This window comes from Hibiscus syriacus, unplaced genomic scaffold (assembly GCF_006381635.1).
Source record: "Hibiscus syriacus cultivar Baekdansim isolate YM2019G1 unplaced genomic scaffold, ASM638163v2 tig00117012_pilon, whole genome shotgun sequence".
NCBI classification, from domain to species: Eukaryota; Viridiplantae; Streptophyta; class Magnoliopsida; order Malvales; family Malvaceae; genus Hibiscus; species Hibiscus syriacus.
In genome coordinates this window covers 2,853,736-2,871,517 of record NW_024063524.1, presented here as the reverse complement: position 1 = coordinate 2,871,517, position 17,782 = coordinate 2,853,736, and the positions used below count along the sequence as shown (strand labels likewise).

General features: G+C 32.1%; 2 protein-coding genes across 3 annotated transcripts; one reads left to right on the top strand and one right to left on the bottom strand.

Moving 5' to 3' along the window:
• Window positions 1-3,760: 3,760 nt before the first annotated feature.
• Window positions 3,761-7,036, top strand: LOC120195407 (PI-PLC X domain-containing protein At5g67130-like). Of its 2 annotated transcripts, XM_039197445.1 has the most exons (8): window positions 3,764-3,968; window positions 4,055-4,177; window positions 4,406-4,543; window positions 4,972-5,070; window positions 5,194-5,497; window positions 5,594-5,817; window positions 5,899-5,985; window positions 6,557-7,033. In XM_039197445.1, exons 1-8 carry the CDS (start codon window positions 3,843-3,845, stop codon window positions 6,734-6,736), a joined length of 1,281 nt encoding a protein of 426 aa, XP_039053376.1. In that variant the 5' UTR covers window positions 3,764-3,842; the 3' UTR covers window positions 6,737-7,033. The 2 variants fall into 2 exon arrangements, with proteins under 2 accessions (XP_039053374.1, XP_039053376.1); XM_039197443.1 differs by having other exon boundaries at window positions 3,761-3,968; window positions 5,194-5,817; window positions 6,557-7,036.
• Window positions 7,037-8,159: 1,123 nt separating this feature from the next.
• On the bottom strand, window positions 8,160-9,432 carry LOC120195408 (mitogen-activated protein kinase kinase kinase 17-like). Its single transcript, XM_039197446.1, has one exon. It carries the CDS (start codon window positions 9,358-9,360, stop codon window positions 8,302-8,304), a length of 1,059 nt encoding a protein of 352 aa, XP_039053377.1. The 5' UTR covers window positions 9,361-9,432; the 3' UTR covers window positions 8,160-8,301.
• Window positions 9,433-17,782: the final 8,350 nt, after the last annotated feature.

The following is a 17,782-nucleotide window of genomic DNA, read 5'->3' as shown; positions in this document are numbered from 1 at the left end:
TACCATTACTTAAACTAACTTATATCCATGTAAATCATCTATAACTTCAAAATCCTATCATTCATATGTAATTCAAGAATCATACTCAAATTTCAATATGTTCTAAATACCATTCTAACACTTTATATTCCTTAATTAGCATGATGACAAGTCAAATTTAACTTAAAATTCTTTAGATTATAAGACAACTTAAGCTTTCCTTAAGCTTAGTTATCATCTAATGATCAAAACCCAACTTTTAAAACAACAAATAGCCAAGAAAATAGAAAACTCGCCTTTGCTGTGGCTTTCTCTCGTATGGAAGAACAAAGTGGAGAAGAAGAGATATTCTTCTTATCCCTTTCCCCCGTATATATCCTCAACATAATACAATTTAATCATTTAACGGTTAAATGACCATTTTACCCTTTAATTCTTTTAATAATTACTAACAATCTTTCCAGATAAATCACTGAATTATCTAATTATTCTATTTTAATCACCAAATTCTGAAGTTTTACAATTTAGTCACTAACCCGTATTTTGGGATGTTACAAATCTCTCCCCCTTAAGAAAATTCGTCCTCGAATTTTCATTGTACAAAGAGATGGGGATATTGAATCTTCATGTCCTCTTCACGTTCCCACGTCGCTTCTTCTACTTTGTGATTTCTCCACAACACTTTGACTAATGGAATAGTCTTGTTCCTTAATTGCTTGACTTCGTGAGCCAATATTTGAACAGGTTCTTCCTCATAAGTCAAATCTGATTGAACTTCGATATCTTTGGTAGTCACAATATGAGATAGATCGGATCGATATTTCCTAAGCATGGAGACATGAAAGACGTTGTGGATTTTCTCCATTTCAGGTGGCAAAGCCAATTGATATGCCACTGGTCCTACTCTCTTAACGATTTCATATGGTCCAATAAACCGAGGACTCAATTTTCCTTTACGTCCAAATTTCAATACTTTCTTCCACGTTGACACTTTCAAGAACACTTTATCTCCGATTTGAAACTCAATTTCTTTCCTTTTTAAATCAGCATATGATTTCTGTCTATCAGCTGCAGCTTTCAGATTATTCTGAATGACTTAAACTTTCTCTTCCGTATCCTGAATCAACTCAGGACCAATAACTTCTCGATCCTTAAGTTCATACCAGTTTAATGGTGTACGACATCTTCTTCCATATAAAGCTTCATATAGCCATTTTGATGCTTGACTGATAACTATTGTTATACGCAAATTCAGCAAGTGGCAAATATTTTTCCCACGATCCTTTAAATTCGATAACACAAGCTCTTAACATATCCTCCAAAATTTGGATAGTTCGTTCAGACTGACCATCTGTCTGAGGATGAAACGCTGTGCTAAAATTCAGTCTTGTGCCCAATGATCCATGTAAAGACTTCCAAAATCGTGACGTGAATCTAGGATCCCGATCAGAAACTATGGAAACATGTACACCATGTAACCGTAAAATCTCTCTGATATACAACTCAGCATATTTATCCATATAGAAATCAGTTCGTACTGGAATAAAATGAGCTGACTTAGTCAACCTGTCTACAATCACCCATATTGAATCTCTTTTGTTCGGAGTTAAAGGCAACCCCGTCACACAATCCATTGTTACATTCTCCTATTTCCATTGAGGAATTGAAATTGATTGTAGCAGTCCCGACGAAACCTGATGCTCATCCTTAACTGGCTGACAAATCAAACATTTTGATACAAATTCCGTAATGTCTTTCTTCATTCCCAGCCACCAATATCGACTCTTGAGGTCCATATACATTTTGTTTCCTCCTGGATGCATCGTCAATGGACTACAGTGAGCTTCCATTAATAAATCATTCTTTAATTCATTAACATCTGGAATCACTAGCCTCCCTTGATAATATAAGTTCCCATTAGTTTTCATCTCATAATATGTACATTCTCCATTATTTATTTGTTGCAACTTCTTTGAACACTTTTCATCTTGAGGGGCACTACCTCTATAACCTTCAAAGTAGGGCAGTCCCTAATTTTAAAAAGGGTAAAGTTAACAAATGGGTACTAAACTATCTCAAAAATAATCTTTTTAGTCACTTAATTTTTAAAAATTATAAAGTGGACATATTTTTTTGTTAATTACTGTTTTGGTCAGTACAGAAATTTCAAAAAAAAATTGGAACTTCATTTCAGTGAATTGTTTTAAGCTCTCTTTGGAAAACAGAATCTTGGGAATAGAGCACGCAACCGAGAAATATATGAAGTATTTTGAAATTTAGATTTTTTTTATAAAAATACTTGAAGATTAAATCAGAAAAAAGTGCATATGAATGTGTATATAAAGGCCTGGATTTGGTGAATGAAAACTTTGTTGTTATTAAATAAGTATCTTTGGAGAATATAGTACTTGACAATCTCAATATTATAATGGTTCCATTTTTTTATTTGATTGTTGCTCTAGAAGTTGCTCATACTTGATCATATGTTTGGGAAAACTGAGAGGCTGAGAAGGTAAACAATGAAAAACATGGTTTTATTGAAATGTTATGTTTTGTAAGATATTTTTAAAAGAAATTAATTTTTAAAAATATTTTTATAATTTTAAAAAATTAATTATGATTTTTTAAATATTTTAAAAAAATAAAAATAGAATAATTATTTAAAAATGTAAAAATAAAATTTTAATTATAAATAAAATTGGAACAAATCAAACGATCTCTATAATTGTAGTTAAAAAATTATTATTATTCCTTGAGATATCGAATTCGAATACTATGTATACAGAGGGTTATAGATAAAACTGAGAAAATGGGACATGAACCTAATAACGGTTAATTTTAGCTAACAATAAAATATTTATTTTATAATAATATTTATAATTTAAATTATATTTTATATCTTTTTAAAGTTTAATATTAAAAAGGAGTATTTATATTTAAGTGACTGATTCTATTTTTTTATAAATTAAAAAATCTAATCCTAATTGTGCCCAAAAGAGAAGGAAATAGAGATTTTTAAAAAAAATACTTTTAATTAATATAAAATTTATAACCTAAGAAAATATAAAAAAAAATAAAATAAATAATTTGATTGACCATCAAATATATTTCCTCAATTATTTGTAAACTTTAAAAAAATGTTATAAATAAACGGCCCTTTGTAGAATATGATGGCACCTTACAAATAAAGTGAAAACATGAAAAAGAAAAGTACGACCTTAAAATAAGAGAAAATTAAAGGTGACAATAATACAAAAGATAAAATCATCGTAATTAATTAATTAAAAAATGATATACTAAATTTTTAAATAATATAAGTTAATGAATATAAAATAATATTTATTCAAAAAATTTAATATATCAATATTATATATACATCCTATAAATGATATTGTTTAAATTTAAAAAATCTACAAATATTAATATTATCTTTTATCATTGAAGAATTTAAAATTTAAAAATAAAGTTTTTTTAAAATAATAAGGATGTAATTTTTTTCTTTACACATATTAAATTTAACTATTTTTTAAAATAATGAAATAATATTCGACTCCCATAACTTAATGCATTCGCCACTGTTTTTTATCATTAAAATAATGGAATAAATTTAATTTTTTAAAATATAAATTAAGTTTTAATATTATAAATAAAACAAATTAAACGAGACACCCTCCTGCTAAATCTTTGCCGCACTGATAAATTTAGTCGGTCTATTGGCGTTAAGTGTCAGCATCACACTCACACAGTAAAAATATTGTCTTTGATTTAGTTTCTCTCTCTCTCTTCCCTTCTTGGATTTCCTTTTCCTCGAGCTCTGCATAAGCTGAAACGGAAGCCGAAACGGAAGCCAAAACACACTAATAATGCCGGCGTGTTTCACGGACTACCTTAGCTTATGCAGATCTATTGCTGCAATTGGTTACTTTTTCCTGTTCCTCTTCTCTTTCTTCATCACCATTTCCGCTGCTTGTTTTAATGGAAACTGCCAGGTTCCTTTCTTCTTTCTTCCTTGCTTTCCTTTTTTTTCTCTGTGATCCGTTCAGTTTTGAGCTAAATTCACTAGAGGTTGTTTCAGGTTCTTGACTCGTGTTCCCAGGCTACAGATTGTGGTCCAGGTCTTTATTGTGGGAACTGCCCAACTTTGGGCAAGACTCAACCTTTTTGTACCAGAGGCCAAGCTATCATACCCACTTCTGTTGTAAGTGTTCTTCCTTTTCTTACTTTTTTCATATACTGAGAATGTTGTTTAAATTTGTTTCCTTTTTGGTAAGGGAGCTCTCTGTTTCCATTTCTGTTTATATTTTGGTGATGGAGGGGTTTTACCATTCGGTTGTTGTTTTTTCTCTTCTTTTGTACTTCCATTTTGTTGGCTAAGCAAATTGTTGATGGGGCATTCATGTTTTTGGTGTGAATTTTGAGAGGGCAGATTGGTGGATTGCCTTTCAACAAATATTCATGGTTGATGACTCACAATTCCTTCAGCATAGTGGATGCACCATCTCTGCAAGGTGTTCAAAGACTGACATTTTACAATCAAGAAGACACTGTTACTAATCAATTGATGGTGTGTACTCTCTATTATTTTGCATCACCTTTAAATGACCTTGTTAGTTATTGCGATTCTAAGTGAAAAGACCCAGGTTCAAGCAGCTTAGTTTGCAGGGTGTGTACATTATCAGTAGACTAAGAAAACACCTTATAATTATTAGACTAATCAAAAAAAAATCTAAAGGAAACTAATAAAAGGAGGAATTGGGCATGATATGCTAAAATTACATCTAGTCTAGTTAGTTGATAATGTGAAAGTTCCATTTATTTATACACACTGTATGATTTTGTCCGTTTGGTATTAAATAGCATTTACTTAGCTTCTCTATGGTCCCCCAAACTATGGAAGTATTTTGGCTTGTTTCTTCTCTTTTTAAAGAAACATATGAACAGTTGATTTCTCTATATTCAAACTTATTTGCTTTGTGGTTGACTTTTGTCTAGAATGGAGTGAGGGGACTGATGTTGGACATGTACGATTTTAACGGCGAAATTTGGCTATGTCATTCATTCAGGGGACAATGCTTCAACTTCACTGCCTTTGTAATATGTCTTTCCATCTTAGAAATTTAGCAGTTATAGTGCATCCTCTTCTTTTTAATTTTTAATTATCCAGTTTTTCAATACAATTTGCAATGTGTTGATTGGAATTTGGACCTTATTCAGCAACCTGCAATTAACACCTTGAGGGAAGTGGAGGCATTCTTGAGTCAGAATCCATCAGAGATTGTAACCATTATAATCGAGGACTATGTGCATACACCAAAAGGATTGAGTAACCTTTTCACGAGTGCCGGTCTGGACAAGTATTGGTTTCCGGTCTCAAAGATGCCAAAAAAGGGTGAAGATTGGCCTACTGTGAATGAAATGGTGCAAGCAAATCACAGGCTTCTGGTTTTCACCTCGGTTGCTTCTAAGGAAGCGGAGGAAGGAATTGCTTACCAGTGGAAGTACATATTAGAAAATGAAGGTAATGGTTATATACGTATGATGCTTCTTTCTAGGTTCATATTTTGTACTCGCTACCGACTATTGAGTAAACAGTTTAATGGTATTTTGGTTTCAGCTGGAGATCCCGGGGTAAAGCCAGGCTCATGCCCAAAAAGAAAAGAATCACGGCCGCTTAATTCAAAAAGAGTCTCTCTTTTCCTTATGAATTACTTTCCAACTTACCCGGTTGAGAATGAAGCTTGCAAAGAACATTCAGCACCCCTTGCTGACATGATTGGCACCTGCTTCAAAGCAGCAGGGAGTATGCTGCCAAACTTCATAGCAGTCAATTTTTACATGGTATTCATATTGTAACAAGTGTATATATATAAAATTTTGTTTTAAAATATGCAAAGCACTAACACGAGATAAATCTTGCAGAGGAGTGACGGAGGTGGTGTTTTCTATGATTTGGATAGCATGAATGGTCAAAGATTATGTGGATGTAATACTATTGCAGCCTGTCAGGTTCGTCCAAAACTGAATTTAGTTTATCGGGAAGCATTGGCAACTTTAGTTCCGCTTTTTCGTAGTTATTTGAGGGCTTATTTTGCAAAAAAAAAAAAAACACTCCCCTTACTAACATTATATATCGCTGGCACTGTATTGCAAATGAGTTTGCAGTTTTATCCCTTTTTTGCATCTCTATAACATCTGGTTGTTGTTTGCTATAGTTAATCCAAATTATAATGTGTATGAACTTGATTTTATCCCTTTTTTGCATTAGAATAGTCATGCTTCCAAAACTATTTTCCGAAGTTCAGAAACATTCCTGTTCTCTTTGGTTTTACATGAGAAGAATCTAGTTCAAGGCAGGATGGGGAGTAATGGTGAACTTGGTCATGATTTATATCTTTTTGCAAAAGATAGTGTTGAAAGATAATAAAAGAAAGCCTTGGTGTGATTGTGGCTGCAGAATTACAATGTTGAACTTGATTTTGCCATCTATTTCCTCCTTTGGACACTTTTCTGATGGTGTTCCCCAGCAATTTGTACAGCTCAACTGACCTGATTAATTTCGAACTTGTTTCTTGTACAGGCAGGAGCACCATTTGGATCTTGCAAGAACATTTCTATGCCTTCTTCAAGTCCAATGACCAGCACCGGAGGAAGCTTTTCCGGATCCGTTCAGTTCTCAAAATCTGCTTCGGCAGTCAGTTATCCTAATCGCTTTGTCGTCGGGTTATTTTCTATTCCATGTATGTTGTTTTTGTTGTGACTAAAATAAACAACTCTCAGGATAGCTTTTATAGTTTTACGAGGACTTATAATATGTCAGATTTTTCGCGTCAAGGCTTAGTATACAGCACCCTGCCTTATTAGGTGGAATGTCAAGGAATGCTTGTTAGAGTCGTTACAATTTGATTATAAATCAAAGACCTCTCGTGATTCGTAGCAAAATTAAATGGTTGTATGAGAGCCTGAGTTAGGAAGTGTTCAAAGAGAGAGCCTTGCAATGTAATGAATAGTAGTTAATATATGCAATTTGGTACACTATAGTATGATTTCCTTTAACAATATGAGTACTATTTCCGGTATCAATCAGTTTTAATGATTGTGATTCGCTTTGAAGACAGACTTTCAATTTATGGAATGGGCCAATTAATGCTTTGCATGTATTGGACGCGAGCATATTCTATTTCCTAAACGTTTGTGTGTATAGTTGAAGGATTATATTCAGATATGAATGAGAAAAAGAAGCTTCGAAGAAGCGAAGAGATGAGTACATATGGAGAGGCTGGATATAAAGACGCGCAGTAGAATCCTCATCCATTTCACAGCCACCAAAACTCGAGTCTTTCTTCTGCCTAAAAGCCTCTCTCACCCTTTATTTCCGTCACTTGCGTAGTTGCCCTACATATATCAACCATAACAGTTACTGTTTTTCGAGCGCATCATCAACACATAAGAAATAGACAAAGACAAACTCTCCAAAACTAAACCAAGGGAGAAATGAAGACTTACTAGGCTAAATCATCATCAATACCATCAGTCTCTGGCTCTTGCTCCATAATTAGTGGCAAATAACAAACTACTACCCATTCCATTTTTAAGGGAAGAGTTCCATTGTAGCTTAATCATAATTAAAGTATTGAACTCTGATTTTTTTGCAGCTAGTGCGCGTCACTTGTGAAAGAAGTATAGCTCAGATGAGATCAATCATTAAAAAGCACAAAAAAACTCAATCTAACATAAACGAGAATCATATGAGTCGGTCAAGATATCTTCATAAATTCTTAATTTATGAAGCAAAGGATAGTTGGGGTCTTCTTATTCTATAGCAAATGAATCACCTTTAACACGTTGATTGAGTATATATACATGGATGTGATGGGATCAGCATGCTAATCATGTGCATGGCAGTGGATCCACTACCATATTCATGTGGCTTTCTTTACTTCAATTTTACACCCATCTCTATTGGTATTGGTATAATAAATTAAACAATTAATATCAAGATTTAGTTTTGATAATCCCTCACAAATCCTAATTATTATCAAGATTTGATGAATAGGTGGGATTTGATTGGAATTTGAAGTTGAAACGGGCCAACAAAATTCTTGCAAAATGCAAAGTTTTCGATATCCGTTGGGAATTATCTGTACATGTGGCCAAACTGGGAAGCCAATGAGAAATCTTCATCAGGAAAAAGTCGGTTCATCTATGTTTTTACTAATAATTTACATTAAAAAATCATCACCAATTGCTATGAAAAATCAATTGGATCAAAGCCATCAAATTTTATCCAAGGCCATGAAACTATAACTTCCCCTCTTCTTTCTTCTACCTCAGTGTGATCCAGCTCTCTGATATTGACCAACTGGCTGCTTCATCACAAGCCAGTTCACGAATCCGATCCAAAGGTGATAAAATGTAACTCGAAAATGAAGGAACAGAGCTCGATTGAGAAGATGATGACGATTGAGAAGAAACCCAATCTAGGAATTCAAAAGGAGATTTTGGTGAAGATGAGAATTCTTCAAATGAACATCTCGGTGATGTTGATTCTTCTTCGCATCGATTCATTGAATCTGAAACGATCTGATCATCACAAGTGATGAATGGATGATCCAGGAGCATCTCTGCCGTCCATCGCTTCTTCGGATCCTTAACAAAGCATTTTCCGAGAAAATCTTTTCCTTCCTCAGATAAGTCTTGAGGAATTCCAGGTAATTCATCGGTAACCCCAATCTTAATCAACAAAGCCGCCATGTTTGTCCCTGATTTGAAATTCCAAGCTGGTTTCCCGGTAAACATCTCAACAATGGCACATCCAAGTGCCCAAATATCCACCGCTGAGATGTTTGGGCACTTGGGTGCAATATTCAGAGGAGTTCCCCTGATTTCCATCCTCCTCTGTTCTCCCTCTTCTTCTTTCCCATTTCGCTTCGCCAATCCAAAATCAACTATCTTCACATCACCATTACCAAACAAAAGGATATTTTGAAGCTTAATATCACAGTGAACGAACCCTTTTGAATGAACAAAGCGTAGCCCTTTAAGTATGGATCTTGCGTATCTTCTAACATCGGATTCCATCAATCTCCTGCCGCTTTTCTTCAGCTGATCAGCCAAGCTTCCTTCATCAGCGTACTCCAAGAACAAATTATACAACCTCCCACCCTTTTCGACTGTATGATTTCCACCCAAACAACGGATGATTTGGGGGCAAGAACCGATTCGATCGAGCACTTCCTTCTCGTTCTTCAGCGAAACAGAGTCGATGAGTAGGCAAGACTTGACAGCCATTAGAGTAGACTTTGAGATTCCATTTTTGGGTTGCACCAAATTGACAGTGCCGAAACTTCCACACCCAATCGTTTCCCCTCGGATCCACTCCATTGGAAACTCAAGATTTCTTCCACTTTGGGTTTTAGGGAAAATAGAACGCTTCTTCGTTTGTTTTGAGGCAAAACTGAGATTACAGGGCGTGATTGTGGCGCAAGCAAAAACTCCTTTTATATATAGGGGGTTGGAATTCCTTTATTTTATTTGCTAGGCGTCGGCGTTCCAGATGAATTGAATTTTTCCTACAATTAATGCACGTGATAGGTGAGCATCTTTTGTTTGTTTTAATTTTTATTTGAATTTCCATATCTTAATATGAAAAAACGGCTTACCTTCCTCTTGTCTTGAAAAACGTGCTGCATATGACACCTCAAAAGATTTTCACTCCATCTAATTTACGGTAAACTGTATTATTATCACTCAACTATTTAATCATTTTAATTTTATCACCGATCTTTTAATTTTATCAATCATACCATAAATTATTTAATTATTGTTAATTAAGCCATTAGCGTTAATATTTACAGAAATGTTGGTGTGGAAATTAACAAAATTACATATTCTATCAATTTAATCTTAACTTTAATTTAATTCAAAAAATTAATCATCCAATCAAAAGATAACACATGTCGATATAATATTGTGACACATTTTACTGGTGACACATGTCACTAGCTGATTGGATTATTTTTTTAATTAATTTTAATTTTTCAAATAAGTAAAATTTTCCAGCAACCAGGTGGTGGTCACCACTTGCTCAAGATGAAAAAAAATATAGGTTTAAAGGTGCTTGGAGGAGATCAAACCTAAAACCAAAGGGATGAATAAGCAAACTAAAATCACCAAGGTAAAAACCACAATTGTTATTATTATTATTATTATTATTATTATTATTATTGGTTCCCTCCCGATTTCAAAGTTTTGTCTTGACTAATTCGATTCCTACATGGTTTTGTATATATTTATTATTATTTTGAACTTTATTTTTCTACCAAACATTATTTGCTTTATTTCTCAAAATTTTAAAAAATATCTTTTAAATAAAAACAATTATAATTTTAATGTTATTAAATTATTATTGTCAATGATTATAGTATATTTTTATTAAATATATTTTTACATTCTCAATATATCAATATATAAATTTAGCGTCTTTAATTTTTTTAATAATTTTGATTTAAAGTATTTTAAAAAATATTTTTTATAATCAATAGTAATTAAATTTTTAATAGATTAATTAGAATCAAATATTAAAAAAATTATCTAATTATATAATAATTTGAATATAATGTTTTAATATTTAACAATATTTTATAGTTAATTATATAAAACATATACATTTAATTTAATCTCATAAATGATTATTTTTATATTTTTACTACAATTAATCTCATCAATAATGATTGGAGTAATAACTAAAATATTTCTATTTTGTTTTCACCTGGTGACACGTGATTGGTGGAACCTTTATTTTATTAAAATATTAAAATTAATTTAAAAAGCTCTCCAATCAATTATTGACATGTGTCACCTACTGATTGGATGATTGATTTTTTGAATTAAATTCAAATTAGGATTAAATTGTTAGGATATGTAAGTAATAAGGACTAAATATAGAATTATGCCAATTATGTTAACTACCACGTCAATATTTTTGTCAGATATTAACAGTTAGTGACTTGATTGACAATAATTAAATAGTCAAGTGGTTTGATTAACAAAATTAAAAGATCGGTGGTAAAAGTAAATGTCAAATAATTGAGTAGTCAATAGTATAATTTATCCTATAATTTATACACAAAAATAATTACATTATAATATCCAATAATTTATAATTGATAATTATAAGATATTTATCCCTTTCATGAAGTCTGTCTAGTATTAATTTTTTAAAAGTTAAATTCTTAAATTTTAATTATGATTATTTTAAATAATTAAATTTCATAAAATATATATTTAAAAATTATTGTTTGATTAAAAGTTTTTAATATATATATATTTATATTTTTATCAATAATAAATTTTAAATATAATGAGCAAGAATTAAAAAAATATAAAAAAATTCAATATTAGAATTTAATGGACAGAGGGGTATATAAGTAACTATGGTAGTTTAATTTTAAATAAGAGAAATTTAGATATGACTTGATTTGATGAGGTTGTTTTATAAAAAAAAATGAGTTCAGTTTGGGTCAGGTCGAATTTTATAGATGATGAGATCAAGTTAGGTTCATATTTGGATTTAAGATGAAAAATATTTAACCTGTCCTGAGATAAATTTATTCTATAAATTTAGAGATAATTATTGTACTATCATCTCTATGATTTTTCCAATTAAGTTCTTGTTGAACTATGTTTTGATATAACAATTTAAGGCAAAATGTTTTTTTGACTTGAATTGAATTTACAAAATGTTTTTTGGACTTAAATTGAAGCTTTAAAAGGTTTCAAAAATAATTCAAAGTCCATTAAAATTCGAATTTGAGCAAAAATGTTATAGGGTACCGATACCCCCTGCAGAGGTATCCATACCCCATGAAGGCTCAAATTCCAGATTGCTCGGATGGTATCTATACCCCACATGGTATCGATACCCCCAGGGGTATCTATACCCCCTGGTTGCAACGGTTAGTTTAATTTGAATTTTATTAAGGAGTATCAATACCCTATGAAGGGGTACCGATACCCCCTATCGTGGGCAGCCTTTTTGAGCAGAAAAATCATCCCCAAACGACTCCAAAACATCCCCAACGGCTATATACGACTTCAAACTCATTTCAAGCTATAAATACAAGCTGAGGACACTTGAAGAATAGAGAGAACAACTATCCAAGCAATCAAACACAAGAGAAGAGTTTTTCATTCTTATTTCATCTTTCTCTTGTAAATATTTTGTTCTTGTGAGCTTAATCTTGTAAACACCTACCTTTGAGAGGTTTATTTGTTTACTTATTTTATCCTTTTGTAAAGAGGAAAGGTTGTAGCTAATCCCGTGTAAAAGCTAGGGAAAGGTTCTAGTTTAGCCCAGAAAAACTAGGGAGTTGTAAGGTTATCTCTTTGTCCTCAAAAGAAAGAACAAATTAGTGAATTTGTTGGAAAATCCTTGGTGAGGAGCTAAGGTAGTGGACGTAGACTTTGGTTGAGAAAGTCGAACCACTCTAAATCACTGTGCAATTCTCTATCTTTCAATCTCCTTACTCCCTAAACACAAAAACTGATCCCGACCGTCTTTGCAAGCAATTCCTGTTGTCAATTCGAGCTTCCGAAAATCCCAATAATTGGCATCAGAGCCTAAATCGTTTAGAAGGTTTAACCACCTTGAGACGATCCTCGAAGAAGCTCTACCAATTCCTGACGCAATCGACAAAGAAATGACTTTTTCCTCCAGTGCTTATTATCTTGAAGAATATCCTATTATGGATTCACAACCAGTCAACAAGCCACACTTCTTCAATGGAGAAAATTATGCACATTGGAAGAATAAGATAATGTACTTTATTCAATCCTACAATCTAGGAGCTTGGAACTCAATCATGGATGGTTACTCGTCTCCACCCGGCAAGTACAACGATTGGAGTAGAGAAGAGAAGAAATATTTCCAGCTTAATTCTAAGGCTATACATATTCTATTATGTGCTTTAGGCCCAAATGAATATGGAAGAATCTCATCTTGTTCCAATGGAAAAAAGATTTGGGATAAGTTCCAAGTCACTCATGAAGGAACCGACGAAGTGAGGGAATCAAAGAAAAGTCTTCTCAACCATAGCTACAAGAACTTCAAGATGAAACCCGATGAAGACATCAAAGCTATGACGGATAGATTTTTCGTGATTGTCAACGGTCTCAAGGGATATGGAGAAGTAATCCCAAATGAAAAGCTTGTGAGGAAGATGAACTACTCTCTTCCAAAGGAGTGACAATCGAAGAAGACGACCATTATCGAAGCAAGAAACTTAAAGTCTCTCGACGAGTTGGTTCCCTTCTCACTCATGAGATAATGGTGAAGGAAGAAGAAAAGGAAGAGAAGAAAACCAAGAAGAAGAAGAAGAAGAAGAAGAAGAAGAATGAGGAGGCAGGCATTGCCTTCAAATCCACCAATGAAAGCTATCAAGATTCAAGTGATGAGGTGGATGAAGATTATGATGAACAAGACGAAGAGATGGTCAAGCTCTTGAAGGAACTCAAGAGATTCATGATTTCCAAGGAAGTGAAACATGAATCAACCAAGAAGAAGAGTCCACCGGTGTGCTTCAATTGTCAAAGAAAGGGGCATGTCAAGTATGAATGTCCTCTTCTAAAGAAAAAGGGGAAGAAGACATTTGTTGCATCTTGGAGCGATGAAGATGATTCCAATGATGAAGATGAAGTAGTCAACCTATGCCTCATGACCACTCAAGAAGAATTCAAGGTATCTTCTAACTCAAATGAATTTAATTCATCTACTTTTGATGAGTTACAAGATGCTTATAATAGGTTGTATTTGGGATTTGAGACCATGAATTCCAAATATACAAAATTAATTTCAAAACTCAAAATTAAAGATAATTTGATTTTGAAAGCAAAAGTTGATTTTGAAAAATAATTTAGAGCTTTCAAAAATCAAAATAAATGATTTAGAAAAAGAAAATTTTGAGTTAGCAGTTAAGCTTGAAAGCTTAATAAAAGAAAAATAATTAATTTCTAAAAACAACCTATTATGTTTAAATATGACAAAATGCTCACATTGTTATTATCATGGTCATATGGAACATAATTGTCCTTTGAAGAAAGGAAAACATTTTAAAATTAGAAAAGTGTGGATTCCTAAAGAAACAAGGGGCATTGAAACTAACGTCCAAGGATCCAAAGCAATTTGGATACCAAAATCGAAATAAATGTCTCTTGTAGGTGTGTGGGAGCAAATGGTGATGAAAGTGATGATATTCAAGATGCTCTGGCCACACATGAAAAATGAATGGGTAACCTCTAAACTTAATGTTTTTGATTTTGAATATTTGGTTGCTCATTTGATTTATGCATGCATGAGTTTTGATTTTGAATATTTGGTTGCTCATTTGATTTATGCATGCATGAGTTTTGATTTTAAATGATTATGCATTGTTTTTAATCTCATGTATGTTAAAAAAATGATTATGATTAACATTTTAAATTTTTAATGATTTTTCATAAATTTTAGTTCATCATAATAAAATTTTGGTCAAAATTGGTTTTAATGCAAATGATATCTCTCTAACAATTGATATCAACTTTTCAAATACTTTGATTTTATAAATCTTTAAAAATTTTGACCTAAATTTGAATGTTTATGCATATGGTTTAAATGAAATAGATATCTCTCTAACAATTGATATCAAAATTATTCAAATGCATAATATTTTTAGAAAACTTTATGCATATGCTCTTAATTTTAACAATCGGTATCAAATTTCAACAATTGGTATTGCATAAAGTATTTTATTCTTGGATATATTGAATTTCATGTGCTACTAACATGTTTGTTATTCTTTGTTGAAATTCAATTTTTTTTAAGTGTCAAATTTTTAAAGCTAAATTTTGTTTGGAATGCACTTATTGAGGGGGAGCTTTGATTTTTCAAATGATTTTTAAATGTCAAATTTACCACTTACTCTCCAAAGTTATTTTGAACTTTAAAGATTGAATTATTTTTGATATAACAAAAAGGGGGAGAAGTTTGGTTTGAAAAATTCAATTTCTTAATGAAAAAGGGAGAGCCTCACATTTTCATATTTTTTCCACCAATTGGTAACAATTGATATCATTTTGTTAACAATTGGTATCTTTTTCATTAAACATTTTATTAAGGGGGATTTTTGCCAAATTGTTTTTCCAAATGTTTTGTTAAATCAAAAAAGGGGAGATTGTTGAACTATGTTTTGATATAACAATTTAAGGCAAAATGTTTTTTTGACTTGAATTGAATTTACAAAATGTTTTTTGGACTTAAATTGAAGTTTTAAAAGGTTTCAAAAATAATTCAAAGTCCATTAAAATTCGAGTTTGAGCAAAAATGTTATAGGGTACCGATACCCCCTGCAGAAGTATCCATACCCCCATGAAGGCTCAAATTCCAGATTGCTCGGATGGTATCTATACCCCCCATGGTATCGATACCCCCCAGGGGTATCTATACCCCCTGGCTGGAACGGCTAGTTTAATTTGAATTTTATGAAGGAGTATCGATACCCTATGAAGGGGTACCGATACCCTATGAAGGGGTACCGATACCCCCTATCGTGGGTAACCTTTTTGAGCAGAAAAATCATCCCCAAACGGAAAACAAACGACTATCCAAGCAGTCGAACACTAGAGAAGAGTTTTTCATTCTTATTTCATCTTTCTCTTGTAAATATTTGTTCTTGTGAGCTCAATCTTGCAAACACCTACCTTTGAGAGGTTTATTTGTTTACTTCTTTTATCCTTTTGTAAAGGGGAAAGGTTCTAGCTAATCCCGTGTAAAAGCTAGGGAAATGTTCTAGTTTAGCCCGGAAAACTAGGGAGTTGTAAGGTTATCTCTTTGTCCTCGAAAGAAAGAACAAATTAGTGAATTTGTTGGAAAATCCTTGGTGAGGAGCTAAGGTAGTGGACGCAGACTTTGGTTGAGAAAGTCGAACCACTCTAAATCGCTATGCAATTATCTATCTTTCAATCTCCTTACTCCCTAAACACAAAAACCGATTCCGACCATCTTTGCAAGCAATTCCGATTGTCAATTTAAGCTTCCGAAAATCCCAATAGCTCTTATTTTACATAATAAAAATAATTTTTTAATATATTTATATAAGATCGAGCCGAATACAAATTTTTACCTAAAAATTCAAGTTGAATTAACTTCTGGCAAAGAAATAGCTCTTAGAATTGGATCAAATCAGATGTACAATATATATTCCTCCAGTCATATCAAATTCGAGCGGAAGGTATGTGCTTTTTAGGATGGGTGGAGTTGATAAAAACTTGACCAGTTGTCAACTCTATAGCATATTTTAAGGTTTATTAATTGATAAAGTGGTCAAAGATGCTTATGTTGTATCTAAGAAGTGAAATGAAATCCTGACTTGTCTTAAAAATAATATATATTTTTATTTAATAAAAAGTATGTAATAAATTTTAATAATTAAAAGGATAAGAAGAATTCAATATTTTTTTTGACATTACAAGGATAAGAAATTATATTTAAAGAATAAAACAAAACAATATATGGAAGATGCAACGAGGCAATTAATATGGCATGACTGACATGAGATGGCGGTGTGGGATTGGGATAACTCCCAACTGCTGCACAAATAACCAAAATTCTCAGAGTTAAATTGGCCATCTCGTGTTAAACCAAACCCTATAAGAATCAAATTGGCCAACTTGTGTTAAACCAAACCCTATAGTATGTATCTCATTGAACCACTCGCCTTTACTCACTTGGAATCCGGTTATCTTCCCTCTAGGCCTCTACAAACCCCAAAAAGGGCAAACAAAAAGTTGTCAGCAAACCTATACCATCACAAGTTGGGCACGTTCTAAGCCACTCCTGAAATTTGTTGGCCACCTCCCTTCTTACCCATCCAATCATTCTCTACTTGCTTACTTTGCAATTCATTGTTCCTTCCTACTTCTATACATGTACTTTACATTTTGCCTTTTTATGGAATTGTTTGGACTTTTTTCTAGTTAAATTCCAAGAACCAAAGTCCTGTGATCTCTTTCCTGCCCTCTACTGCCTAATTTATTTTTTCAATCTTATGTTACATAAATGAACTCTATATAACTTGTGGTCTTAAAACTGAAGTTCTATTTTGTTATTGTATGTTACTGTTGCCTAATATCATACCTGAATTTGGCCTACAACATGTTCCTCTTTAAATTTATGCGGTTACGATTTATTATAATGATGTCATTTCACGAGGATTAAAATTTTAAATATTATTTAATTTTATGTTAAATATAGATTAAAACCTTTTTTTGTATAAAACTTTTTAAAAATAATTGATTAACTGAAGAAACTATATAAATTAAATTAAGGAGACTGAAAAAATGTAACATCTTTTTATGGGATGGCATTATTTATAAAAGTAACATTCATATTTAATTAATTATAAAAATAATATCATTTTGTTAATCATATAGGATAAAAATATATCCGGTTAGTATACTTGATTGATTGATCAAACTACCCATCTTTGTTCTCTCATATTTTCTTAGATCATGAGTTCTAGAGTGACTAGGAGTACTTTCCTTTCTTCTTTTAGAATCCATCTTTCTGCTCCCTTTATGTAAAATTAGGATTATACTTGATATTTGAAAAAAAAACGTTTATATTAAAAAAACATGATTAATGTTATACGTTGTTACCTTATACAGTACACATATTCAGTAAATGAAAACTATTTTTATAATTGTTTCTAAAGTGTTAAATCCCTAAATAATAATAAAAAAAAGTGTTATTTGCGTAAAAAAAACCAAAGCA

Bases quoted from the DNA above. Each gene is read 5' to 3' on its own strand.
- LOC120195407 (XM_039197443.1), top strand. From the start codon at position 3,843: ATGCCGGCGTGTTTCACGGACTACCTTAGCTTATGCAGATCTATTGCT. The intron at 4,178-4,405 runs GTAAGTGTTCTT...TTGAGAGGGCAG, and splicing joins CTATCATACCCACTTCTGTT to ATTGGTGGATTGCCTTTCAA. The intron at 4,544-4,971 runs GTGTGTACTCTC...ACTTTTGTCTAG, and splicing joins CTGTTACTAATCAATTGATG to AATGGAGTGAGGGGACTGAT.
- LOC120195408 (XM_039197446.1), bottom strand. From the start codon at position 9,360: ATGGAGTGGATCCGAGGGGAAACGATTGGGTGTGGAAGTTTCGGCACT.